Source organism: Sminthopsis crassicaudata, chromosome 4 (genome assembly GCF_048593235.1).
Source record: "Sminthopsis crassicaudata isolate SCR6 chromosome 4, ASM4859323v1, whole genome shotgun sequence".
In the NCBI taxonomy this organism is placed as follows: domain Eukaryota; kingdom Metazoa; phylum Chordata; class Mammalia; order Dasyuromorphia; family Dasyuridae; genus Sminthopsis; species Sminthopsis crassicaudata.
The window spans coordinates 374,452,738-374,480,383 of record NC_133620.1 but is presented as its reverse complement, the minus strand read 5'-3'; the positions used below and the strand labels follow the sequence as shown (position 1 = coordinate 374,480,383).

General features: G+C 31.8%; 1 protein-coding gene across 1 annotated transcript; it reads right to left on the bottom strand.

Annotated features, from left to right (window-relative positions):
• Positions 1-9,892: 9,892 nt before the first annotated feature.
• On the bottom strand, positions 9,893-18,273 carry LOC141540832 (olfactory receptor 10R2-like). Its single transcript, XM_074264775.1, has 2 exons — positions 18,250-18,273; positions 9,893-10,858 (listed from the first exon to the last, which is right to left on the bottom strand). Exons 1-2 carry the CDS (start codon positions 18,271-18,273, stop codon positions 9,893-9,895), a joined length of 990 nt encoding a protein of 329 aa, XP_074120876.1.
• Between the last annotated feature and the right edge of the window lie 9,373 nt (positions 18,274-27,646).

The window sequence follows — 27,646 nt, the reverse complement described above, 5'->3', positions numbered from 1 at the left end:
AATCTAAGTGAAATGGAGGAATAGCTATAAAAATATGAGTTACCCAGGTTAATATAAGAGGAAATAAATTACTTAAATACTACCATTTTTCTTTATTTTTTCCTTATTTTCTTTTTTTATTATAGCTTTTTATATACAAAATATATGCATGGGTAATTTTTCAACATTGACCCTTGCAAAACCTTCTATTCCAACTTTTCCTCTCCTTTCCTCAACCCCCTTCCTTAGATGGCAGGTAGTCCAATACATGTTAAATAAAGTTAAATGCTACCATTTTAGAAAAAGAAATAGAACAAGCTATTAATCAGTTCCTTAAGAAAAAAATCTCCAGGACTAGATGGATTTACATGTGAATTCTACCAAACATTTAAAGAACAATTAATTCCAATATTATATAAACTATTTGAAAAAATAGGGAAACAAGGAATCTACCAAATTCCTTTCATAAAACAGATATGGTGCTGATACCTAAACCAGGTAGGGTGAAAACAGAAAAAGCAAATTATAGACCAATTTCTCTAATGAATATTGGTGCAAACATCTTAAATAAAATATTAGCAAAGAGGTTACAGAAAGTATCACTAGGATAATATAGTCTGAACAAGTAAGATTTATACCAGGAATGCAAGGTTGGTTCAATATTAAGAAAACTTTTAGCATAATTGACTATATCAATAACCAAATTAACAAAAATCATATGATTATCTCAATAGATGCAGGAAAAACATTTGATAAAACCCAATACTTATTCCTATTTTTTAAAAAATAGTATGGAATAAATGGACTTTTCCTTAAAATGATAAGTAGCATCTATTTAAACTATCACCAACCATCATATGTAGTGGGGACAAACTAGAACCATTCCCAATAAGATCAGGAATGAAACAAGGCTTCCCACCAACATCATTACTATTCAATATTGTATTAGAAATGTTAGCTTTGGCAATAAGACAAGGAAAACAGATTAAAAAAATTAGAGTAGTTAATGAGGAAACCAAATTATCACTCTGTAAATGATATGATGGTATACTTAGAGAACCTTAGAGAATCAACTAAAATTACTAGAAACAATTCTCAACTTTGGCAAAATTGCAGGATGCAAAATAATTCCACATAAATAATCAGCATTTTTATATATTACCAACAAAATCCAGCAACAAGAGATACAAAAAGAAATTCCATTCAAAACAATTATTGATAGTATAAAATATTTGGGAATATATCTGCCAAAGGAAAGTCAGGAACTATATGAACACAACTACAAAACACTTTCCACACAAATAAAATCAGATCTAATCAGTTGGAAAAATATCAAGTACTCATGGATAGACTGAGCGAATATAATAAAAATGACAATAATCTAAATTAATCTACATATTTAGTACCATACCAATCAAACTCCCAAGAAATTATGTGACAGACCTAGAAAAAATAACAACAAAGTTCATCTAAAAGAACAAAAAATCAAGAATTTCAAGGGAATTAATGAAAAAAAAAATATCAATGAAGGTGGCCTAGCTGTGCTAGACCTAAAACTATATTATAAAGCAACAGTCATCAAAACCATTTGGTACTGGCTAAGAAGTAGAGTAGTCAATCAGTGGAATAAGTTAGAATCACAGGACAAAATAATCAATAACTAGAGCCATCTAGTGTTTGACAAACCTAAAAACAATAGCTTTTGGGATAAGAACTCACTATTTGACAAAAACTGCTGGGAAAATTGGAAAGTAGTATGGCAGAAACAAGGCATTGATTCACACTGAATACCATATACCAAGATAAAGTCAAAACGGATTCATAATTTGGGCCTAAGGAGTGATATTATAAGCAAATTAGAAGAACATAGGATAGGAATCTGTGAAGAAGGAAGGAATTTCTGTCCAAAGAAGACTGGAACTCATTGAACACCAAATAGAAAATTTTGATTATATTAAACTAAAAAGTTTTTGTACAAGATTAAAAGTGAAGTAACAAGTTGGGAAAGCATTTTTATATTTAAGGGTTCTGATAAAGGCCTCATTTTAAAATACATAGAGAATTGACTCAAATTTATAAGAATTCAAGCCATTCTCCAATTGATAAGTGGTCAAAGGATGTGAACGTACAATTTTCAGATGAAGAAATTAAACCCATTTCTAATCATATGAAAAAGTGCTCTAAATCAGTATTGATCAGAAAAATGCAAATTAAGACAACTCTGGGGTATCACTATATACCTCTTGGCTAAGATGACAGAAAAAGATAATGGTGAATGTTGGAGGGGAGGTAGGAAAACTAGGACACTAGTACATTGTTGATGAAACTGTGAATAGATCCAGCCATTCTGGAGAGCAATTTGGAATTATACTCAAAAGGTTATCAAACTGTGCATATCCTTTGATCCAGCAGTGTTTCTATTGGCCTTATACCCCAAAGACATCTTAAAGGAGAGAAAGGGAACAACATGTGCAAAAAATATTTGTGGCAGCCCTTTTTATAGTGGCAAGAAATTAGAAACTGAATGGATGTTCATCAGTTGGAGAATGACTGAATAAGTGAATATCATGGAATTTTACTGTTATGTAAGAAGTGACCAGCAGGATGGTTTCAGAGAGGCCTAGAGAGACTTAAGTGAATTGATGCTAAGTGAAATGAACAGAACCAGGAGATCATTGTACATGGCAACAAGAAGATTATATGATGATCAATTCTGATGGACATGGCTCTTCTCAACAATGAGATGATTCAGACTAGTTCCAATGATCTTGTGATGAAGAGAGCTATTGAAACACAGTGAGAGGAGTGTAGGAACTGAGTGTGCTTCATCACGTAGCATTTCCACTCTTTTTGATGTTGCTTGCTTGCATTTTATTTTATTTCTCATTTTTCCCCTTTTGACCTGATTTTTCTTGTTCAGCAAGATAATTGTATAAATGTTATGCATATGTTGGATTTACCACATATTTCTACCATGTTTAACATATATTGGATTACTTGCTATTTAGGGGAGGAGTTAGAGGAAGGTTAAGGAAAATAGGAACACAAAATTTTGCAAGGGTTAATGTTGAAAAATTGTCCATCCATATGTTTTGAAAATAAAAAGATTTAATTTAAAAAAAACATTGTTTAGGCTAACATGTTTTATCATATGCAATGCATACAATTTTGATATATAATCTACATATAAAAGTAACATTATAAAAAAGTTAGAAAAGCAAGAAAAAAATACCCTTTGAATCTGTGAACAGAGGAAGTATTCAAAAAGAAATAGGCTTTAGAAAAGATCAGAAAAATTAAAGTGGATATTTTGGAATACTTTTTTTTCTGAGGCAATTGGAGTTCTTTTTTTGGAATACTTAATTTTAAAAATATTTTTGCACAAATTGAATGCAATTAAAATTGGCAGGAAAATGGGTAATTGGGAAAAAATCTCTGCATCAAGTTTCTCTGATAAAGTTCTCAGATAGATAAGGAATTCAAATTTCTACCAAAAGTCATTAAAAAAAATGGTCAAAAGATATGATCAGGCAATTTTCAAGGAAAAAAAGCCAAGTTATTAACAATGGTATGAAAAAATGCTCCATATCACTTTTTACTAGAAGAAACATAAATTATAGCATACTTCAACACTATCAAACAGGAAAGATGACTAGAGAATAATGGCAAATATTGGAGGGGCTTTGGAAAACATGTATATTGATGATGGAGTTATGAATTGTTCTAGCCATTCTCTAAAGCAATTTAGAACAATCACTCAAAAGTTACTTATTTCACTAATGGCATATCCATATAAGAAATCAAAGAAAAAGGTAAAAGATGTGTATGTACAAAAATATTTTAAAAAGCTTTTTTCAGAGTCACCAAAACCTGGAAAGTAAGGGAGTGTCTTTCTAAGACACACTAAGACACACTTAGAAAGACACTCCCTTACTTTCCAGTTTGGCCACCAGTTTTAGCCAATTTTAGCCACCATTTCCTAACAGGAAATGGCTAAACAAAATGTGGTATATGAATATATTGGAATGTGATTGGACCACAAGAAATGATGAAAAGGACAATTTCAGATGGAACTAGGATGAACTGATGCAAAGGCATGTGAGTAGAAATAGGAGAGCAAATCATACAATGAAAACCACAGTATGGTAAAAAAATTTTAGGACTATGATCAATTCAATAAGACATCATCAGCTAAAAGGATGAAGATGAGTTATACTTCTCACCTATTGTCACCTAAGAGGCAATGAACTTACAATGCAAAAAAAGAAGCAATTTTTAGACATGGCCAATATAAGACTTTATCTTGCTGTCTTATGCAAATATATATATGAAGCTTTATTTTTGCTATTAAAAACAAATGAACCTTTGTGAAATACAATAAATACTATTTGTCTAAAAGGTAGCTAGGTAACACAGTGAGTAGAGTGCTGGGCCTAAAGTTAGGAAGACATCATCCTGAAGTCAAGTCTGGTCTCAGATACTTATTAGATATGTGACCCCAAATGAGTTACTTAACCCCCTTCACCAAAGTTCTCATCTGTAAAATGTACTAGAGATGGAAATGACAAACAGCAATAGTGTCTTTGCCAAGAAAATTCCAAATAGGGCCATAAAGAGTCAGCTATTACTGAACAACAAAAATGAAAACATCTATCTAAAACCAAGAGATGACCAGGATTTCATTGGCATTAATACTATCTGATAGTAATAAGAAAATAAGGAATAAGCATATGCAAAGAGAAATCATAATTATGATGTTTTGCAAATAATATGATGGTTTACTTATAGATTCCTAGAGTCCCCTAGAAATGATTTTAATAGTGTCAGGATATAAAATACATTCATCAGCATTACTGTAATATTACTAACAAAACCAAACCAACAAACAAATAAAAAAGATAGAGAAGCTCCATTTAAATTCACTACAGAAGGTCTATAATACTTGGAAGAATCCCTAACTAAAAATACATACTCTAGAATATTATTAGCAAAATAAAGACAGACTCAATTTAGAGAAATATTAAGTGTAGGAAAAATTAGTTTTATTTTTCTAGTTTTGTAAAAAGTTGAACATTTATTTATATGCATATATATTGTATAGCTACATATATAGCATATGCTCAATATGTGTCTTATAAAAATTAACATAATATAATTTTTGTAATTAATGTGACATATCATGTTTATAGTATTTCTAATACCAAACTAATTTTGTATTCCTAGTAAAACTCCAACCTGGCTAAAGTGAATAAATTTTGTGATGATTTGCTATAGTATCTTTACTGACATTTTATTTATTTGTGTCCATCCTCATTAGTTCATATTTTTCTTTCTCTGTTTTGGTATTCTAGTCTTGGATATTAATATCATATTCTTAGCATAGATGGAATTTCTTAATGTCACTTTCCCTCCATTTTTGCAAAGAGTTTGTGTAACATTAGAATTAATTGTTCTTTGAATCTTTGATAGAATTTGCTTATCAATACAGATGATCCCCCAAAATTTCCCCAAAAAACCTTACCTCTTCATTTTATTTATGACTTTTTTTTTCTTTTTCTGAGGTTATTTAAATTCTCTTTTCAGAGTAATCTCTGGCCATTTTATATTTTTGTCAATATTCGTTTCAACTAAGTTGTTTGTTGCTCACATATGTGAGGCAAAATTGTTTCTAATATTTTCGTTATTTCTTCATTAATTGTTAATTCTTTATATATGTGATTCTAATATTTTGGGTTTTGTTGATTTAAAATTAATCTAGTCATTTATTAATTCAAGAAGGAATTTTTGGCTTTTGCTTTCATTATTACCTTTTTTGATTTTCAAATTTGAATTTGATTTTTAGTTTGAGTTTTTAATTTGTTAAATTTCTATTTTTTGTTACTTTTGTCATTTTGTTTTATTTCTTTGATTAGTTGCATAGCCTAACAAGTTTGACTGCATATCAAAAATATACTAATAATTCATTGTTGATATTATCTTTAAAGAAATTTTCTCTTATTACCATTATTTATTTTTGACTCACTAATTCTTTAGAATTTATTTAGCTCCTATCAATTTTAATTGTTTTTTCAATAGACCTTTATTGAATGTACTTTTTTACATTGTCATCAATAAAGGATTTGCTTAATATTTCTGTTTTCTGCATTTGTTTGTGAAGTTTTTATGGCTTACCATATAACCATTTTTTTTGTGAGAGTGTTAACAACTGATAAATGTCTATTACATTTTTATTCAATAATCATTAGGGTTCTATGAAATCTAATATTTTTGCAATTCTGTTTCCCTATTTGATTGAAGGTATTTATGTATCAAATTGTGTGTGTGTGTATGTGTGTGTGTGTGTGTGTGTGTGTGTGTGTGTGAAAGAGAGAGAGAGAGAGAGAGAGAGAGAGAGAGGAGAGAAGAGTGAGAGATAGGCTGGGGAGGGAGAGAGGGAGGGAGAGAGGGAGGGAAAGAAGGAGGGAGAAAAGGAGGGAGGGATAGAAGGACACAGAAAGAAAGAGACAGAAAGAAATAGACAGAAAGAGATAGAGATACACATAGAGTGGGGGGAAAGGGATATAGATTTCTATCCTTTCCCTTCCAAATCCTTGATATATATATATCCATGTGTGTTCCTCCACCCTTTATTTTTCTTTCTCAGTATATCATTTTTCCTCCTTTTTCTTCTTTTTCTAAGATCATAAAACCATAAAAAGTGAACCCCAAGTTCTCTGTATTATTTAAATGCATGTATGATTCCTAATAACATCAGGATTCTGGGGACAGACTTTTACCATTTCTCTCATTAGAATATAAACATTTTGTCTTTGTTTAGTCCAAAGAGGCTAAGTGGCATAGTGAATAGCATACTCTGAAGGCAGAAACACTTGAGTTCAAATTTGACTTCCAACACTCACTGCCTATATGATCCTGGGCTAGTTATTTTGCCTCTTTCTACCTGTTTCCTCAACTGTAACAAGAAACAATCACCACACCTGCTTCCCAAGATTGTTATGAAAATTAAAGAGATAACGTATGTGAAATACTTAGCAAAGTTCCTACTACACAGTAGGTGCTTAATAAATGCTTGTTTCCTTTCTTCCTTTTTTTCCTTTCTACTTCCCTTCTTTCTTTTTCTTCTTCCTTCCCTTTTTCCATATTTTTCTCTGGGTGGTCTTCAAGTGGCATTTTGATCAAATGCGTGGCTGATAGCTGTCCTCTTGAACTAAGATCTTGATCCAGATTTGGGTTTAGGTGAAACAACTGAACATTTGTCCTTTGAATGAAGATAAAGCAGACAGGTGTTAATCTTGGTTCTTGTCAACTGCTAGAAGATTCTATAAATTCAAAATGACTTCAATTCTGGTCTGAGCCTGGAGATTACATCTGAGAACTTAAGAACCCACTCTTAAACTAGAGTTATAAAACAGTTGTCTTGGCCTTAGTATGATCCTGAGATTTGAATCCTTGCTTCCCCTGTATGATTAAAAGTACTAGCCCATTTTTCTTTTGCAATTCCATTGAAGAAATAATATTTTTATTTTCAGTTCTTTGCTATTATATTTACTATTATATAAAAGTAGATATTAAACTCATCAGTTTTTAACCATGGCTTCTATGCCTAGTAGTGGGATCTCTGGGTTAAAATTTGTGAATATCTGGGAACTTTAAAAAATTATAATTCGAAATTAAACATTAAACAAAGAATTTTCTTTTTGATATGAGAGGTTCCAGATCTGATTCTCCTCAAAATCTTTGTTTTAATGGATGTGAACTTTAATATTCAGGCTGCATGACAATTTTTAATATGTTCTGATGTGACAAAAAAATTGAAAATTTAAAACAATCTTTTCCAGTTTTCTTAGCAGTTGTTAGAAAATTGCCACTTCTTAACCAAAGTAATTCATTGAACATTGTTATCATTGAGATTAATTTCTTTTGCCTTTTCCTCATCTAGTCTTTTTTTGCTTTTCTATTTTTAATGTGTATCAAATGAATTCGAAGATTATTCAATTATAGTATTATTTGAGGTCTGGAAGTATTATTTCTTCCTCATTTCTAAATTTCCCCCTATTAGTTCACTTGGAAATTTAGATCTTTATGTTTTCTAAATGAATTTTTTTATAATTTTCTATTTCTACTCAATATTTCCTTCTTAGTTTGGTTAGCAAAATACTAAAATACATTAATTTAGCTAGGATTATCATTTTTATTTTATTTTCATATACAAACTATGGCAATTGAAAATCCTCCCCCCCCAATACAGCTTACTTGAATCATCTTTTATTTCTTTGAAGAGTGTTTTATATTTGTGTCTTTACACATCTTGAGTATACTGTTGTGATTGATTCTCAGATATTGTATTCATTTTTTGGTTATTTTATATTAAATTTCCTTTCCTATTCTTTTTTAAAAATAGTTTTTATTTACCAGATATATGCATGGGTAATTTTACAACATTGATAATTGCCAAACCTTTTGTTCCAATTTTCCCCCTCTCCCCCCCCCATGGCAGGTTGACCAATACATGTTAAATATGTTAAAGTATAAATTAAATACAATATATGTATACATATCCAAACAGTTGTTTTGCTATGCAAAAAGAATCGAACTTTGAAATAGCGTACAATTAGCCGGTGAAGGAAATCCAAAATGCAGGCGGACAAAATTAGAAGGATTGGGAATTCTATGTAGGGGTCCATAGTCATCTCCTAGAGTTCTTTTGCTGGATATAGCTGGTTCAGTTCATTATTGCTCTATTGGAACGGATTTGGTTCATCTTATTGTTGAAAATGGCCACATCCATCAGAATTGATCATCATATAGTATTGTTGTTGAAGTATCCAACGATCTCCTGGTCCTGCTCATTTCACTCAGGATCAGTTCATGTAAGTCTCTCCAGGCCTTTCTGAAATCATCCTGTTGGTCATTTCTTACAGACCAACAGGATGATTTCCTATTCTTTCCTGCTGAATATACAGAGATACTTTTCATTTTTATCTTTTGGAATCTTGCTATTTTACTGAATTTCTTTGATCTGTTTTCAAAAAATAAAGATTACTGCTTTTTTTTCATCTTATATTCATGATTTTAATTTCTTTTCTAATCTTGTTGCTCAGTACTCTGGTTGTTAATTTTCTTACCCTTCAAATATATTGCATACATGTATCTGTTTATATGTATGATCCAAAAGAATGTAAACTCCACCTAGATAGGATCCATATTTTTTCTTCTTGATTGACTGGTTTGTTTTGTCTTCGAATCTCTAGAGCTTAGTATAATGTTTTATTCACACTAAATGTGATGATTTGGATTTAATTAGATTGACTGGCAAGTGAAAGATGGGCGGGGGAGAGAGAGAGAGAGAGAGAGAGAGAGAGAGAGAGAGAGAGAGAGAGAGAGAGAGAGAGAGAGAGAGAGAGAGAGAGAGAGAGAGAGATTGTTTGTGTGCATGTGTATGTGTGTGTTGTTGAATATCCAGTCCCAAGATGTCTGTCTGGTGTCTTATGTCATTGATATAATACCTATACATATAAGGTGAGTTTTCCAATAATAGTTAAACCTATGATGAGAATGCCTTTCAAAGAAATAATTTTTGAGAAATAATATTTGCCCAGAACCTGCAATCTTATGACATAAGGGAATGTTTCACAAGAGGGCTAAAATTTAACAATCAGTTCTTAAAAGACCATGCTAAGACCTTTTTGAGCTTTGTAGAGGGATTCAATGGTTGAACATATTTCTTCCCATATTAGCTCTGACAACAGAAGTGATCTTTTCCCTGTTATTTGATCCTCACTGTAGTAAGTGGTCATGGGAAAAATCCTACACAGGTTTAAGAAGCATCAAGACCAGATAATAGCACATGAACCCTAGCTAGGTCTATACCATTGGCATTTATATATTTGTATACAGTTCTGAAACATCTAAATTATATCTTTTTAGAAGAAAGTCTTCCCCAATTTATCACCTTCCGAATGGCTACCCGAACTTCCTTGTTCCTGAGACTGTAAACTAAAGGATTCAGTAAGGGAATAATGACAGTGTAAGTCACTGTCACCAGGCGATCCTTGCTAAATGTGTACTTGGATGAAGGCCTCAAGTAGACAAAAGATGCACTTCCATAGTGGACCACAACCACTGTGATGTGAGAGGCACAGGTAGAAAAAGCTTTCTTTTTCCCTTCAGTTGAGGGGATCCTCAAGATAGTTCTGACAATGAAACCATAGGAGATACAGATTAAAGTTAAGGGGACCATGAGTACCACAACGCCAAAAATGAATATGATCACCTCATTGATAGAGAAGTCCCCACAAGCGAGATGAATGACAGGTGACACATCACAGAAGTAGTGATTGATCCTGTTGGAATTACAGAATGGTAGGCTGAAGACCAAAAATACACCTATCAATGAAATCACAAAACCTGTCACACCACAAATACCTGCCATCAATTTGCATATCCCCCAGCTCATGAGAACTGGGTATCGCAAAGGATAACAGATGGCAGCAAAGCGATCATAACCCATCAAACCCAACAAGAAGGAGTTGTTGATTGCAAAGCCAAGAAAGAAAAACATTTGAGTAGCACAACTGATAAACGATATTGTCCTGAGCACAGATAGAAGGTTGAGGAGCATCTTGGGTAGGATGGTAAGGGTATAACAGGTCTCAGAAAAAGAAAGAACAGCCAGGAAGAAGTACATCGGGGTATGGAGGCTGTGCTCTAAGCGGACTGTGGTGATAATAGTGATGTTTCCACTCAGGATAAGCAGATAGAGGCAGAGAATGACAGGAAAGAGAACAAGTTGCATTTCCTGAAGGTCAGAAAATCCTAGCAATAGGAATTCAGTGACCATGGTGAAGTTCTCTATAGGAAGCTGGTTCCAGGGAATGACCTAGAATGAGGAAGGGGAAAAAAAGTCTCAGTTCTTTGCACTGAGGAATCTGGGGTTCATTCATTCATTCTGAATAGCTTTGGTAAATGTTTTGATTCTGGATTTCTTCAATAAATATTTTTAGAAGGTAAAAAAGGAAAAGTGGTCAAAGAAGAGCAGTTCAGAATTGAGGGTAACCAAGACTGTGTTTATGTCAAAAATTATTTCAGTTTTGTCAGAAAAATTCTGGTCACTGGTCACCGGGGCATATTCACAAGATATTGGCCAACATTCAGAAATCCTAAATTATGCCATCAGAACATCAATTAAAACAAACAAGAATGTTTTCATCTTTAAAACAGAAGGAAGCTTGTTTATTACTTGACATTTGAGGGATTAGTATAACTCTGAAAGCTTAGAGAGCATCTAGTCTGTGATCTTAGGATAGACCCCCAGGAATACTTTTTCTAATATTTCCAAGAGGTAGCCATCAATTTTTTTTTACATTTCCAGGAATCAGCATTTCAACATCTGCTCCAACTCACAGTATAGACCATTCCATTTTTGAATAGCTCTAAGTTTTAGGAAGTTCATTCTTAACTATTCTAAATTATCTTCCCATAACTTCAAATTATTAATAATAGTCCTATATGTTTACTCTGTATTTTTTCTTATCTTTCCTATCTTTGTCAAATGCTTTGGCATCTGATTTCTAAATCAAGTCCTTAAATCTACTGCTTGCTTTATATCAAGCACATATACCATTTCTTCAGCTTGCCAAAGTTTTGTGAAATTATTTTCATCTATTGCCCACACATTAGTATTCTTCAGCCAGGGAAAACAAAACCAACTACACATTAGAGATTTCACTATATTATCCTTCTTCCAATCACTGAGAAAAATATTAATTTGCAATCATCCCAACATGGATCCCTGGGAAACTTCACTTTTCTTACATATTCCAGATCAGTAACTTTAAATCTTAACTACTGTTTCCTATTTTCAGTTAAGATATCTCCCTGTCCTAAACCAAACAGCAACCCCTCATTTCCTTTGGAGTTTTTCTTTGCTAACTTTGACATAGAATTGTGTCAAATAATTTTCAAAAGTTTACATAAATAATATAAATGAGTTCTTCCTAGAAATAGACTTGCAAACTCTTTCTAAGAACAATAATAGATTTTCTTAATCTAGGTAGTGGAGTAAATAGACTACTGGACCTGGAGTCAAGAAGGCCTGAGTTCAAATCTAGACTCAGACTCTTAATAGTTGTATGACACTTAAATTCTGTTTGCTGTGTCACTTAAATGATTTGCTTCAGTTTTCTCAGCAATAAAAGGGGAATGTATAACCTATATCAGATTGCTGTCTTGGGAACAATAAGGAGTAAGGAGAGGGGGGATAAATTTGAAACTCAAAATCTTAAAGAAATGAATGGTGAAATACCATATGATAATCAATTCTGACGGATGTGACTCTCTTCAACAATGAGATGAACCAAATCAGTTCCATTTGTTCAATAATGAATAGAACCAGATACACCCAGCAAAAGAACGCTGGGAAATGAGTGTGAACCACTACATAGCACTTCCAATTCCTCTGTTTTTGTTCGCTTGCATTTTTGATTTCCTTCATGGGTTAATTGTACATTATTTCAAAGTCCGATTTTTCTTGTGCAACAAAATAACTGTATAGATATGTATACATATATTGTATTTAACATATACTTTAACATATTTAACATGTATTGGTCTACCTGCCATCTGGAGGAGGGGGTGGAGGAAAGGGGGGAAAAATTGGAACAAAAGGTTTTACAATGGTCAATGCTGAAAAATTACCCATGCATATATCTTGTAAACAAAAAGTTACCAAAAAAAGAAATGAATGTTGAAAACTTTTTATAAATAATTTGAAAAATAAAATACTATGGAAATTAAAAAATATGATGGAATCATAACAGCATTTATATCACTAGATTGTGATGGAGAACTAGTGAGATATCTTAAAAACATTTAGCACTGTGTCTGACAAATAGTAGATGCTTAATAAATACTTATTCCTTTTCTTCCCCATGTAGCAACCATGTTGACTTTCCACAGTATTTTATGCTTTCATGAATAAGGATCATATATGTTTAGAAATTCCTTATTATATATAGTTTATTACAGTCTACAATTCCCAGTGTCTACACTGAATCTATTTATTGTATGACCACAAGAAATCTTAGAGACATCTGAGTAGTCCTGCAATGTATATTGGTAAAAGTAGTTTACTTATTTTAGCCAATGGTTTTATACTTTTACTCTCACTTCATACTGATACCATCTTATGCAAGTATTACTCCACATCTGCCATACAGTTCAGGCGTGAGATATTCTCTTGACTGTTCAGATTTCAAAACAATTTAGGACTTCTGAGATGAAAACAAAATTAAAGAAGTAAATGAATTAAGCTTCATATAACCAGAAGTAAAAACCACCACTAACAAAAACACAAGAACAATTACAAAAACAAAGAAAATTGTGCCAACATCACACAGGTAGCAAGTGATAGAGCTAAAACTGAAACCTAAGTCCTGTCACTCCAAATCTAGCCATTTTTTCTTTCTACTGTGCCAGCACCAAATTTTTGAGATTCAGAAAAATTTAAAATAGAAAAGAAGTGAATTATCATATTTTAATTATTCAAGAAAATTTTCCAGAATGTTATAAAAATGAGACAACAAATGTACATCTTTCACTTAACTCCCCAAAATATTTTTCTTAAATTATAAGTATGTCCATGACCATTTGTAAAATCTATGGTTCTCTATTACTTCCAAGGTTAAATTCAGTATCTTCTATCTGACATTTAAAGATCTTCATAACCTAGTAAAACAATGCCTTAGCACTGCTTTTTCTCATAGCTAGGATATACTTCTTCCTCATATCCACTTCACTTTTTCTGACTGTCCTTAAGAGTCAACTGAAATCCTATTTTCTGCCAGAAGCCTTTTTAATCCTCCTCCTTGCTAATTAGTGGCTTCCCCTCTGAGAAACGTTTTCAGGTACCACAAACACACACACACACACACACACACACACACACACACACACACACACACACACAGAGCATCTACCCAATTACATGCTGCTTCCTGCATTAAAATGTGAATTCTTTAAAGATAAGAACTATTTTGTTTTGTTTTTCTTTTTCTCACTTTGTATCTCTAAGTCTTAACACAGTGCCTGATACATAATAAACACTTAATAAATACTTGTTGACTGAAAAAGAAATTCAATCCAAAAAACTCAACCACTGAACTTCAAGAAACTTAAAATACAATTCACAGAATCACATCATCAAACTTCAGAACAATAGCAAACTACATCAAGAAAGCAAAAGCTCATTAGCCAGAAGTAAGGTATCTATCTATATCTATATCTATATCTATATCTATATACCCACATATATATGCATATATATACCCACATATATATTATATATATATATGTGTGTGTATATGTATGTTTAGGTATAAATATACATATATGTAATACATGTAGATGGAATCTGCATATGTGACCTGCATGTCATAACATCTATCCATAAAGATAACTAAATATATCTATATTATATAGATTTTAACATATGCTACATATATATACACATAGACATATATTACATATAGTATATAGCTTATATATATAAAAATATTAAAATGTAAAAAAAAATATCTTTATCTCAGTCATGGAGAATTAGAAAATATTTTATCTGTCACATGTATAAAGAATTGATGGCAAAATAAATGGACTTAATAATTGTAGAAAAAAAGATGTCAATAGCAAAATAAATAAATGAAAATTTCAAAAAGAAACAGTGAAAAAATTTATTATAATAAAGTTATCTGATAAAAATCTAACAGCTTCATTCAATAGAGATGATAAAAAATTTTATAAAGTAATTTCTCCATGGATAAATGGACACAAGATACAAACATGTAAATTTAAAATGTAAATTTCAATTGCTCAAGTTGTCTTAAAATCATAAATGTGAATAAAAAGAACTTTGAAACATTATCTTAAACCTATCAACTGGCCAGACAAAACTTTAAAATGGCAGTAATGAAAGTTGGTAAGATTATGAGAAACAGGAATTCCATGATATCACATATAGCAAGAGAGAGGAGTATAAATTCCCTTTATGGAATCCATGATTCCTTTAGTATAGGGAAGAGCTCAATAAAGAAACCTGCCTCTTTCAATGCAGTTTAGTGTGTTTTCTGCAATTTCATAATTTCAGAGGGTACTGAAAGATTAAGTTATTTGTCTAGGACACAACTATTTATATGTCAAAGACAGAATTGAACCCAAGTTTTTGAGGCTTCAAGGCAATACAATATACATAGTATAGTAGGATTACAAAAAGGCCATTTTTTTGGAGGGCAATACAACTATACACTAAATTATAAATTGATCATATACCCCTACATCCAGTGATTTTATTACTATGACTATATTCTAAGGAAGTTAGCAATCTCCAGTACAGGATCTGGGTTTGCTACTATTGATTTTGGTGATGCTGCTGGTTGTGATAGTGCTACTGCTGATGTTAAATGGTGGTGATATGAGCAATCCCTTTTTTATTTCAGCTCAAAATTCCTCGCTAGAAGAAAATTTCACAAGTTGTTATAGTCAAAATTTCTTCATCCTATATGCATCCTTTTGATTAGAAAGATCTGTCTTCAAATAACAAATATACAGTCCATTACTTAACTTTTACTTGAAGCAGCTCTAACTTCATAGATTTTATCAGAGATTGTCAAACATCCAAGAACACAGGGTCACCTCCAGGATACAATGAACTAATTTATTTGAGGTGAAGTTAGAAAAGGAAATTATTAAAAGGGGTGAAAAACTCTTATGTGCCCCTAAATATTCTATTTTTAATAATAAAAATCATCAACTATCTGTATGGTAAAATGTCTGGACAGTAGTTGAAAAAGTCATATTTTAAGATAATTAACTGTTATTGTACCATTAAAATTACAAATAGAGAGAATATAGGTAACTACAATAAGATTTATGCACCTGAATTATTGCAATAGCCTGCTAGTTGGTCTGCTTGCCTCAAGTTTTTCCCTCCCCCATGCTCTAATCCATCTTCGAAACAGCTTAAAAAAAAAAAAAAAGGAAAAAATTTCCTAAAGCACAAATCCAACCATCTCACTCCCCTATTTTATAAATTCTAGTGATTCCCTATTGCTTCCAGGAATGAATACAAAAGGTTATCTGGCATTCAAAATTCTTACTATACTGGCCCCTCCTACATTTTTAGTCTACTTATACTATATCCTCCACCCTTCTTCTCTCTTTCTTTCTTCCCCACTCCCACAAAAACAAACAAACACACAAAGAAACAAAAACCAACTCTTTGATTCAGTGACTCTAGTGTCCTATTTCAACTTCACAAATAAGATACTATATTTTTTTTGCTTTGAGCATTTTCTGTCTTCCATGCCTTGAATGCTCTCCCTTTTCAACTTCTACTACCAAGTTCCCTGCCTTCTTTTAAGTTTCAACTAAAATCTCAACTTTTACAGTAAATATTTTCAAGCCCTCTTAATTCTAGTGCTTTCCTTCTATTAATTGCTTTCTATTTATCCTATGTATACCTTGTTTATATATATATATGTATGTATATATATATATATATATTTTTTTTTTTGCATGTTGTCTCCCCCATTTTTAAGCTTTTCAAAGGCAAGGACTGTCTTTTGCCTCTGTATCCCACATATTTGTCACATTATAAATGTATACTGAGCTACTGATACTCTATTAGTTTATTTAAAGGGCTTCATACAGATGACTTTGAATTCACTTAGAAGATACTTTAAAAGTAAAAATTCTTTCTTTTTGCTGAGTTTCTCTTGCAGTTTTGGGTCAATGTTTAGCAAAATTTTGAACCACCTCATGTTTGATGTCCTTAACCCTTTATAATCTATTCTTTAACTCCATTTTTCCATAGCTATAGCTGTGATTTCATTTAAATACACATGTCCTGGTTGAAGAAGTTATTATATCTACCAATATAGAGCACCTCCCTCTCTATAACATTCTGTCTTGGTGTATATTTTTGAATAGTCAGCTGGCAGTGAGAGATTGAATTGGCCAAGGGTGCCCAACCAGTTAGCATGAGAAAAGGGATTTCATCTCCAGTCTTCCAGAATCAGAGCTCAACTCTATATCTACTATGCTATAGAGGACAATAAGTAAAAGAAACAACTCTATAAATACTGTAAATTGATTCTATTATTATTTTTCTAGTTTTTCCTTTTCTCACCAATATGAGAAACATTAGAATGGTTTTTATAAGGAGACTCACAAGAATAAATTTCTTTACCAGATTTATTCATTAATCAGAATTGAGAAGCACATATCTTTTCCTAGTGAGACCCAGAATTGATTATTCCAAGTAGCAGTCAGATATTGTATGAAGACTTACTAAAAGACAAGAAGATATAATGGAAAGAATGTTGAATCTGGAGCAAGCAGATTAATTTGAATCTAGGTCTGCTTCTTACTAGCTATGTGACCTTGAACAAATCTCTAACTCTCTACCTTGGTTTCACCCTTTACAAAATAAGGATCGCACTAGATAATCTCTATAGTAGATTACATTTTCCCAATTCATCCATTCCTTACCTTGTTTGGTATGCAGAGTGATGAAGTCAATCTAAATTGAAAAAACCAAACACCCTCTCTCTTAGTCTTCCTGATATAATAAGTATAAAACATTTTACATACTGCATGACACATAATAGGTATTTAATAATTGCTTCTTTTCTTCTTTCATCTTTTCCCTTTTCCTTCCTTCCTGTCTTCCTTCTTTCTTTCAATGACCAGTTACATGTATAAGAGATATATCTATTAAAGTAGATCATATGCTCTCTAGGAATAGGGAATAGGTTTTGTATTCTTTTTGTTTCTCCCATAATTACCCACAATACTGGATAATAAGAATGTCTTAAACAGATATAGCACTTGACAGATTTTTCAAAGCACTTTTTAATCCATTAACTAATTGAATTCTTATAAGAATTGTACATGTTTTTACAACACAAGTGTTATTTCTCCCAATATATAGATAATGATGTTGAACCTTTAGAGGATCTTGTCTAAGTCACTTGCCAAAGTTTAGACAAATGCTAATAGTTAGAACCAGCTTCTTGATTCCCAGTTCAATGCTTTTTCCACTTCCGTTCCAAACTGGACCAGTGCTATTTGTTGAGTCAGCATGGTCCCACTGTGTTCTGTGCCCAAAGAGGATAAAATCCATACTGTTACTGGATGAATGATGAAATCACTGACTGAGAAACAGGTTGATGTAGCAGGTACTATCATGATTTTCCTCAGCCCACTGGGGTCCCTTACCTCATCAGTGATCTGATTCTTCATCTCTGATATTGAATGTGTGGTGAATTAATTCTCAGATTTATACAGGAAAGTCAGATCCAAGGAGAACAAGGTTTTCTAGAATAAAACAGTCATGTTACAAATTTCCTTCGTTATTATTTTCTTGGACATTTTTTTTCAATTACACATTAGTGCTCTGAGACCACTTCCCTTTGTCATTAACAGAATCATAATGAGGGAAGAATTACTAGGGGAAATGAATTTCAAAGAAGCTTGAATAAAACATTGCTTCTCATAAAAACTTAGGGACTCTTACTAAAAGAGATATGTTTTGAAAAGATGTTTAAAAGATTAGGGAGAGAGTATGGAATAGGAGATAAGGTCTGGCCATAAAGTTATGAATGCCAAGTACCACCTAGCAACTATGAATTCCAACTAGCCTTGTGTGAAGAGATTGAGTAATAAAAGAAATAAAAGAAAGCAATGAGGCATTTTGAATAAGAAATAGATGAGGCAGGTAAAATAAAGAGATTTTCAGTTCTCTTCAGTAGAAAAATTTTCAAGGGACTTAAATAGCTGAGTAATTAGAATGAAGTGGTAAGCTATTTCTATTGACCATAAAGACCTCACTGACCAGTTCAACAGAGTTGATTCTATTCTTTTTCCAAGCTGCTTCCTAAAGGTCCCTCTCACTAAGCCTTGTATTCATCATCTCCTTTTCCTTTATCCCTTGCTTTCTATTAGCAGCTTGCTTCTGTCTCAGCATCTTACTCCCCTCTTCCCCAACTGCTTAATATATTGCCATGTCTCATCCATAATCCAATCAAGGAAGTTCAATAGACAATAGTTCAGGGAAGAGCCATGAAATGAAATGAATAAAACAACTTTAAGTCATGAAAATAATTTTTATGTTTATTAGTGATTGGCAAGTCCCCAATGTATTAAGGACCCTAAAATCCTTAAGAAACCTACATCTTCAACTTTCTTCTCAGAAAAAATAATCTCCAGACTTCTAGGGCAAATCTGTCTTAGGTCCTCACAAATATGGGTACTTGGTTACAATAAAAGTTAGCCACTTAGATATCTCTTAGCTTCAGATTTCTCATCTGCAAAATGAGGATAATAAATCATCTATTGAGAAGATTGTGATGAAATTTATGTGGGTATATTTGGTTTTATCACTACATAAATATGATTTTTCATGAGTATATCTCCCTTTCTGCTCCAGTTCACTCCCAAATGAGATTTCCCAAACTATTCCCACTTTCTAGCTCTTCTGTCTCCCCTGTCATACTCAGAAATCCTGTAGCTGTGTGCAAGAAACTTAAAAGCAAGAAAGCTTTTTCTGAATTTCCCCTGATATACTTTTCTTACCTAACTCCTGTGCACAGGCCCCAACTAGCTTCTTCTCCAAGAACATTCCTCTAAGTTGTGTCCCAATGAGTATCTTCAATGTTGTCTTCTTCTTCTTCTATTTTTTTTTTTTTTGGTCAACAGTGATCCCTTCATCCTGAGTAGTAATTGTGTCACCATAACTCTAGGGAGCCATTATCAACCAGGTCCTTTTTTTTCTTAATGAGTGACTGGAATTCAGTGGGGATTACAAATGAAACTATGAATACCAAAGATCTATGGTCAAATTGGGGAAAGAAAACACTTAGATAGAGAATTTCTTGGCTTCTTCACATAGGCTTCTTTGGTTCTCAGTAGGGACCTGGCTCTTATTGAACACCATGAGTGAAGAGAATAACAAGTCTGTGCCAATTTCCCCTAGGAGATTTCCTGATTCCTACTTTCTCAAATTATGAGATCCTGGATCAAGCTCAGTAAGCCATATCTCCATTTCTCTGCTGCTTCCTAGAATGGTAGTTGACCATAATGAGTGGACACTGAAGTTGGAATCAGATCTGATTAGTTGGAATTTGATCTCAGCATCTGATCTGAGTGAACCTTAGTTAGTCAATTAACCTCTCTATGTTTCAATTTCCTTAACTGTGAAATTAGAAGTTTGGATTCCATGGCATCAAAGGTCACTCCATTCTCCAAATATATGAAACTTTTGTGTGACAGAATTAGAGCCTGAAGAGGTAGTAAAAATGAGCAAGTTGGAAACAGAGAGAAGTGAAGTTTGTGTAAGATCACTTTGCAAAATGTTACCAAAATTTTGGTTCAGTTTTATTTCCAACTTCAGGGAGCTAATATATCTCTATGCTGAGGGCAGGGAGAGGAAGGAAAAACCTCAAAATTATCTAGACAAGTAGCAGCAGGCAGATTTCCAAAATGGGCTCAGACATCCTTTAGAGGTAACTATTTTTTACAACTTCAGCTTCATCTGAGGATGGAGAAGAATAGCAGTAGCATTGCATCTAAGAATAACAATCAGGGCTCACAGGCCCCCTCATGAAAGAAAACTTTAATGATGTTCAAGGAAAGGCTGTATTCAGGAAATAAAAGATTGAGTATTATGGACCCTAATAATTTCAGACAGAAAGGTGCAATTCTGAACAACTAGAACCAGATATTCTTTGCAATTGATTAGGGCATCACAATGTGGGGGAAATGCACTAGCTGTGTAGTCAGAAATGTTCAGTTAGAGTCTAAACTTTGATATTAACTAGCTTGCTTGACTCTAAATTATCCACTTAAATATGTCTTAGCTTCAGATTTCTCATCCACAAAATAAGGATAATAAATCACCTATTGAGAAGATTGTGATGAAAGTTATTTGTGTATATTTGGTTTTATCATTATATAAATATGATTTTTCATGAGCATTATTCTGATCATCAAAGACATTTTTTGTTTGTGTTGGTGTCCTGAGTTTTTACTTCCTATATCACAGATAGAAGATCAAGCTATCAAAATCCCCATGCATGCCCTCTGGTATAGTTTGTTCATGAGTTTCTTTTTTTGTCAGATCCCAGGACAATACCCATTTACCTTGTGACCACCCAGATTTCACAGTCAGGACCTCCTCCCCAAGGAACCATTAACTCACTTTCTATACCTAGAATTTCAGAGTCTGAAGGTACTTTAGAAGTCAGATAATCCAACCCATATCTTAACAAGAATCCTCACTACAATTCTCCTAAAGTGTAGTCATGTAACATGTACTTACAAAGACATATGAGGGTTGAGGAGGAAAGAGAATAAAACCATTAACTCCAGAGAAGCAACCATTCTACTTTTTGGCAGTTCTTTGAGGAAGAGTTCTCTCCTCCTCTCATGCTTCCTTAAAATAAGTGATTTTATCCTTGAAAACAAATAGAATAGAAAAACAAAACAAAACAAATATGTCTTCAAGAAGCTTGCATTCTAGAGAGAAAAGATGTCTTTCTGTGTAACATAATAGTTAGGGCTTGTAATGCTAAGGAATGAAAAAGAAGCAATAAAAATAAAATTAGTGAGTTACATTTGAAATGATATGAAATCTCAGAAAAGGCTAAATATTCAAAAGCTGAAGATCAGTTACTAGGAAGCTACATATTTCAATATGAAGAAGAGCACATGAATTTTAAGAGGATCAGATCTACCAAAGTTACTAGTCATATATATGAACTATTGGAATCCAATTAAAAGAAGTTGTTTGGGGGAGTAATTCAGTTGGAGTTTGATCCTGTATAGTTGCAGAATCTCACATACAAGTTGTAATAGCAATGAAAGATTTGTCTATTAATTTATCCAATAACAACTACATTGTAGTATTTCCTTATTATTTAGTGCATAGTTACTATATCCAGTTATACCTAAAGGTCAAAAGTAGGGGTTGCCATAATTCAATATTGTACTTAAGGAAAAAAACTTCATTTAATGATAGAGTGGGGTTACATATTATAACCTTATAAATGCAACATTGTATTGACCCTCATATATTTTACCTCTTTCTGTTATTTTGATCTAAATCCATGATTTTCTTACTTCTTTTTATTAATTCTAAAGTTGGTCAGCCTTTCTTTAGAAATCTAAGAAGAGAACAATATGGGATGTATAAAAACACAACGTGACTGTTGTTATCATTCAAATGACTTAAAAATTCTAGTTCATTTGCCAAAAATTGCTAGGAAAACTGGAAAAGAATATGTCAGAAACTTGGCATAGACCTACATCTCATACCTCATACCAAAATAAGATAAAAATTGGTTCATAATTTGGGCATAAAGAATGATATCATAAACTAATTAGGAGAGCAAAGAGTAGTACCTATCAGACCTTTGGAGAAGGGAGGAATTTATGAGCAAAGAACAACTACAGAATATTATGAAAGGCAAAATGCACAACTTTGATTACATTAAATTAAAAAGGTTTTGCACAAACAAAACCAACAGAAATAAGATTAAAAGGGACATACAAAGCTGGGAAAAATCTTTACAGCCAGAGTTTCTGATGTCTCATTTCTAAAATAAATAAAGAACTGTCTTAATTTTATAAGAATACAAGTCATTCCCCAACTGATAGTCAAAGAATATGAACAATTTTCAAATGATGAAATTAAAGTTATGTATAGTCATATGAAAAAATTCTCTAAATCAGTATTGATTAGAGAAACACAAATTAAAACAACTCTGAGGTACAATTTTCTAGAAAAAAAATCATAAAAAACCTTCTAAAAGAAGCACAAAAAATACTGAAGAAAATAATATATTAAAAAACAGAAATGGCCAAATGGGAAAATTGTACAAATTGTCAATGAATGATTACTCAATTGGAAGTTATTGACTCTATGAAAAATCAAGAAACAATAGTTAAAAGAATGAGGAAAAAAGAAAAATATGAAAAATATATGGGAATTCAATTAGAAAAAACATCAATATAAGAATTTGGGATTACTTGAAAGTCATGAAGAAAAAGTTAAGACATCATCTTTCAAGAATTATCAAGGAAAACTAACATGATATCTTAGAACCAGAGGGCAAAAAGAAATTGAAAGAATTCATCAATCACAATCTGAAAAAATCCCAAAATGAGAACTCCCAAAAATATTATAGTCAAATATCACAGCTTCTATATCAGAGACAAAATGCCTCCAGCAATCATAAAGAAATAATTAATATAACATGAAGCCACATTCAATATCACACAAGAGTTAGCAGTTAAGCTATATTGAAGGACTAGGATTGGTATATGGTATGCTGATATGCTGGAAGGCAAAAGAGTTGAGAATTCAATCAAGAATAAGTACCCAACAAAAATGAATATAATACTTCAAGGGAAAAATGGACATTTAATTAAATAGAGAACTTTAGAATATTCTTGTTGAAAAGACTAAGTAAAACATTTTGATGACAAGACCCAAGAGAAGGATAAAAAGGTAAAGCGAAAGATAAATCAAAAAGATCTCAATAAGGTTGAACTGTTTACTTACTATATGGGAAGATGATACATACATCTTCAAAAACTTTATTATTTGGAAGGTATTTAGAAAGAATCTATATAAAACAGTGTAGGAGTGATTTGTATTAAGAAGTAAAAAAAAACAAATAAAAAAGCAGAATGTTCTGGGAGAAGGCAGGAGAGAGGAGAAGGGAAAAAGTTATATTATATAAAAGAGGCATTTAAAGAAGAGCTTTTATAGTGAAAGGGAAAATGGTAATGGGGTGGACAATACTTGAACACATATGCATATATATGTGTGAATACATACATACATACATACACACACTCAAGTGATAATAGAACCCTAACTTCTCAAACTGAGAACTATGAGGGGAAGCAAACAAAAAAGGGGAAGTTATAAAAGGAAAGGCAAATAAAACAAGACAGTGAACAGAAGAAAAATTGACTTGGAGGGAGAGGAGACAAGAAAAAAAAAGAGAGAAGACAAACAGAAGAAAACAGGTTGAAATGAAGTATAGAGCCAACAGTCATAACTGAGAATGTCAATGGGATTAATTCACCAATAAAATGGAAGTGTTTAAAAGAACACATAAGAAGCTAGATCCAACAATATGTTGTTTACAAGAGATACACTTGAAACAGGGAAAGACATACAAAGTTAAAATAAGTGGCTGGAGCAGAATTTGCTATGCTATAGCTGAAGCAACAAAGGTAGGGGTAACATTTATACTTTCAGATACAGCAAAAATAAAAAATAAACCATAGGTAATGAAGTAACATACATACATACATATATGTATAAATAGAATATGTATTTATGTGTATATTTATGCAAAAAAAATGACATAGAGTCCAAATTTTTAATTTTTAATGAGAAAAATTTACTGAATTACAGGAGAAAATAAACAATAAAACTGTCCTAGTGAGGAACCTCAACTTTCTCCTCTAAGACCTAAATAAATCATCCATTAAAATAAAAGAAATAAATCAAGAAGATAAATAAACTATCAGAAAATTTAGATATGATGGACAGTTGGAGAAAAGTAAAGGGACTTTTTTTTTAAAGTATTAGGACTTTTTCTCCCCGTTTATGACACCTTTACAAAAATTGGCCATATATTAGAACATTAAAAACTTCACAACAAAATGCAAAAAGGAAGAGATGTTCAATGAACTTTTTCAAAGTATAATGCAATAAAAATTGCAAGTTAATTGGAAACAAAATAATGCAATCCTGAAGAATGAGTGCATCAAAGAATGAATATAGTCAATAATTTCACTCAAGAGAATGACAATTGTAAGAAAAACATTTAAAAATTTATGGGATGGAAATAAAGCATATGTATTAACAAAACACATATATCAATAAAAGAGAAAGAACAGATCAATGAATTGGGTATATAACTAAAAAAAGCTAGGAAAAACATTTAAAATCCCCAATTAAATAACAAAATGCACATTCTGAAAATCAAAAAAGAAATTAATAGCATTGAATATAAAATTATTGAACTAATAAGAAAAACCAGTAGCAGATTTTATGGGGTAAAATAAATCATTTTTTCATTTTACTTCAAAAAATAAAGATGAAGGGCAGCTAGATGGCACAGTGGATAGATAACCAGCCCTGCAGTCAGGAGGACCTGAATTCAAATCCCACTGCAGACAGACAATACTTTCTATCTGTGTCACCCAAGGCAAGTGACTTAACTCCAATTGCTTCAGCAAAAAATAAATAAATAAATAAATATGAAAACCAAATTACTAATGTCAAAAATAAAAAAAGGAAAGCTCCAATGAAAAAATAACATAAAACAATTTTAGAAATTATTTTATACAATTATGTACCAATAAAATTGACAGTCTTAGAGAAATGGATGAAATAAACTTCCCAAATTAATAGAAGAAAAAAGAATGTTTAAATAACCCTATTTTAAAAAAAGATATTGAACAGATTATCATTAAGCTTTCTAAGAAAAAAATTCCCAGGAATTCTACCAAATATGAAAGGAATACTTAACCTCAATATTACATAAACTATTCAGGGAAAAATAGGTAAAGGAGTTCTATTAAATTCATTTTATGATACAAATAATGGTTTTGATGCCTAAACCAGGAGTAAAAAACAGAAAAAGAAAACTTAGACCAATTTTCTTAATGAATATCAATACAAAAATTTAAACAGGATATTAGGAAGTAGCTTATAGCCACATGTCACAAAATCATATATTATGATGAGTCAGGATTCAGATCAGGAATGTAGGGCCAGTTCAACATTAAAAAAATAAAAACAACTATCTACCTAACTGGCCACAACAATAACAAAAACAACAAAAAATCATATGGCAACTCTATCAACAGATGCAGAAATTCTTTTGGTGAAATATAACATCTAACCTTGTTTAAAAAAAACCAAAACACTAGAAACCATTGGAATCAATGGAGCTTGTTTTAAAGTGACAAATAGTATCTCTCTAAGACAAAGAGCCAGAATTATATATATAACAGTTAGAAATTTGAAGTCTTTCAATAAAATCAAAAGTGAAGCAAAGATATCCATTAACACCATTATTCTTCAGTATTGTACTAGAAATGCAAGCTATAGCAATAAGATAAAAAAAAGAATTTAAAGGAATAAAAATAGTCAATGAGGAAACAAAACTACTACTCTTCGCATATATGAATATTTATTTAAAGAACTCTGGAAATCAACTAAATAATGAACAACTTTAGCAAAATTGCAAAATATAAAATAAACCCACATAATGCATTAGCATTTTTGTAAACTACTAACAAAACCCATTTGAAAGAGATAGAAAGGCTATTTCAATTTAAAACATTTGCAAGTAATATCTATTTGCCAAGGCAAACCCAGGAATTTTATGAACATAATTACAAAACACTTTTCAAATAAATAAAGACAGATATAAACAAATGGAGAGATATTAATTGCTCAAGGTTAGGCAGAGCCAATATTATGAAAATAACAATTCTACCTACATTAATTACTTATTCAAAGTCATATCAATCAGACCACCAAAAATTATTTTATATAGCTAGAAAAAAATAGTAACAAAATTCATCTAGAAAAAATAAAAAGTCAAGAATATCAAGGGCATCTAGAAAAAATATTGTTAAGAAAGGCAGTTCAGACTTCAAATTATATTCAAAGTTGTAATCATTAAAACAATTTGATACTGGCTAAGAATTAGTGCAATAGAATATGTTCACAATGCACAGTAATGTATTTGGAGTGTACAGGGTATTCAGGGAGATCTAACATTTTTTGTATGAGAGTTTGCCCATCCTTTTTCTAGTCAATTCATTCATCTTTGGTGTCCTTTTACCCAACTTTTCCTTGTGGTTCCAACAAGCCAAACCACATAGAGTGGTCACACTCCAGTAAAACTGTTTTGACAGACAAGCTAAACTGTTGTGAAGTAATTGACAGGTTTTAAAATAAAGGATGAACAACAACATGCAAATTATCATACTTATCTAGTATTTGATAAACCCAAAGATTTAACTTTTAGGGGTAAAAACTCAACATTGGAAACAATTACTGGGAAAATTGGAAAGTAACTTGGCAGAAATAGGCATAGAACAACTCATACCACACACCAGGATTAGGTCAAAATAAATAAATGACTTGTATTTAGAGGGTATATCTTAGGTAAATTAGGGGCACATGGAAAAACATGCATGCCAGATCTATGGATAAGAGAAGAACTTATGAATAAATATGATAGACAGAGAATTACAGAAATTAAAATAGATTATTTTGATTCTATGACATTAAAAAGCTTTTGTATAAGTAAAACTCATGCCATCAAAATTAAAAGGAAAACAAGAAACTAAAGGAAAATTTTTTTCAAGTTTGTTTCACAGACGTCTCCTTTTTCAAATGTATAAACAAATAAGCTAAATTTATAAGCAATAAGAATCATTGCCCAGTTCATAAATGGTCAAAGGATACAAACAATTTTCAGATGAAATCAAAACTAATGAGGAACATTAAAAAATGATCTAAAATAAAAATAGAGAAATGCACATTAAAGCAACTCTGAGAAACCCCCTAACATGT

Coding starts and splice junctions, on each gene's coding strand:
- LOC141540832 (XM_074264775.1), bottom strand. CDS start 18,273: ATGAAGAATCAGATCACTGATGAG. Junction 10,859..18,249: donor AGAATCAGATCACTGATGAG/GTAAGGGACCCC, acceptor TCCTCATTCTAG/GTCATTCCCTGGAACCAGCT.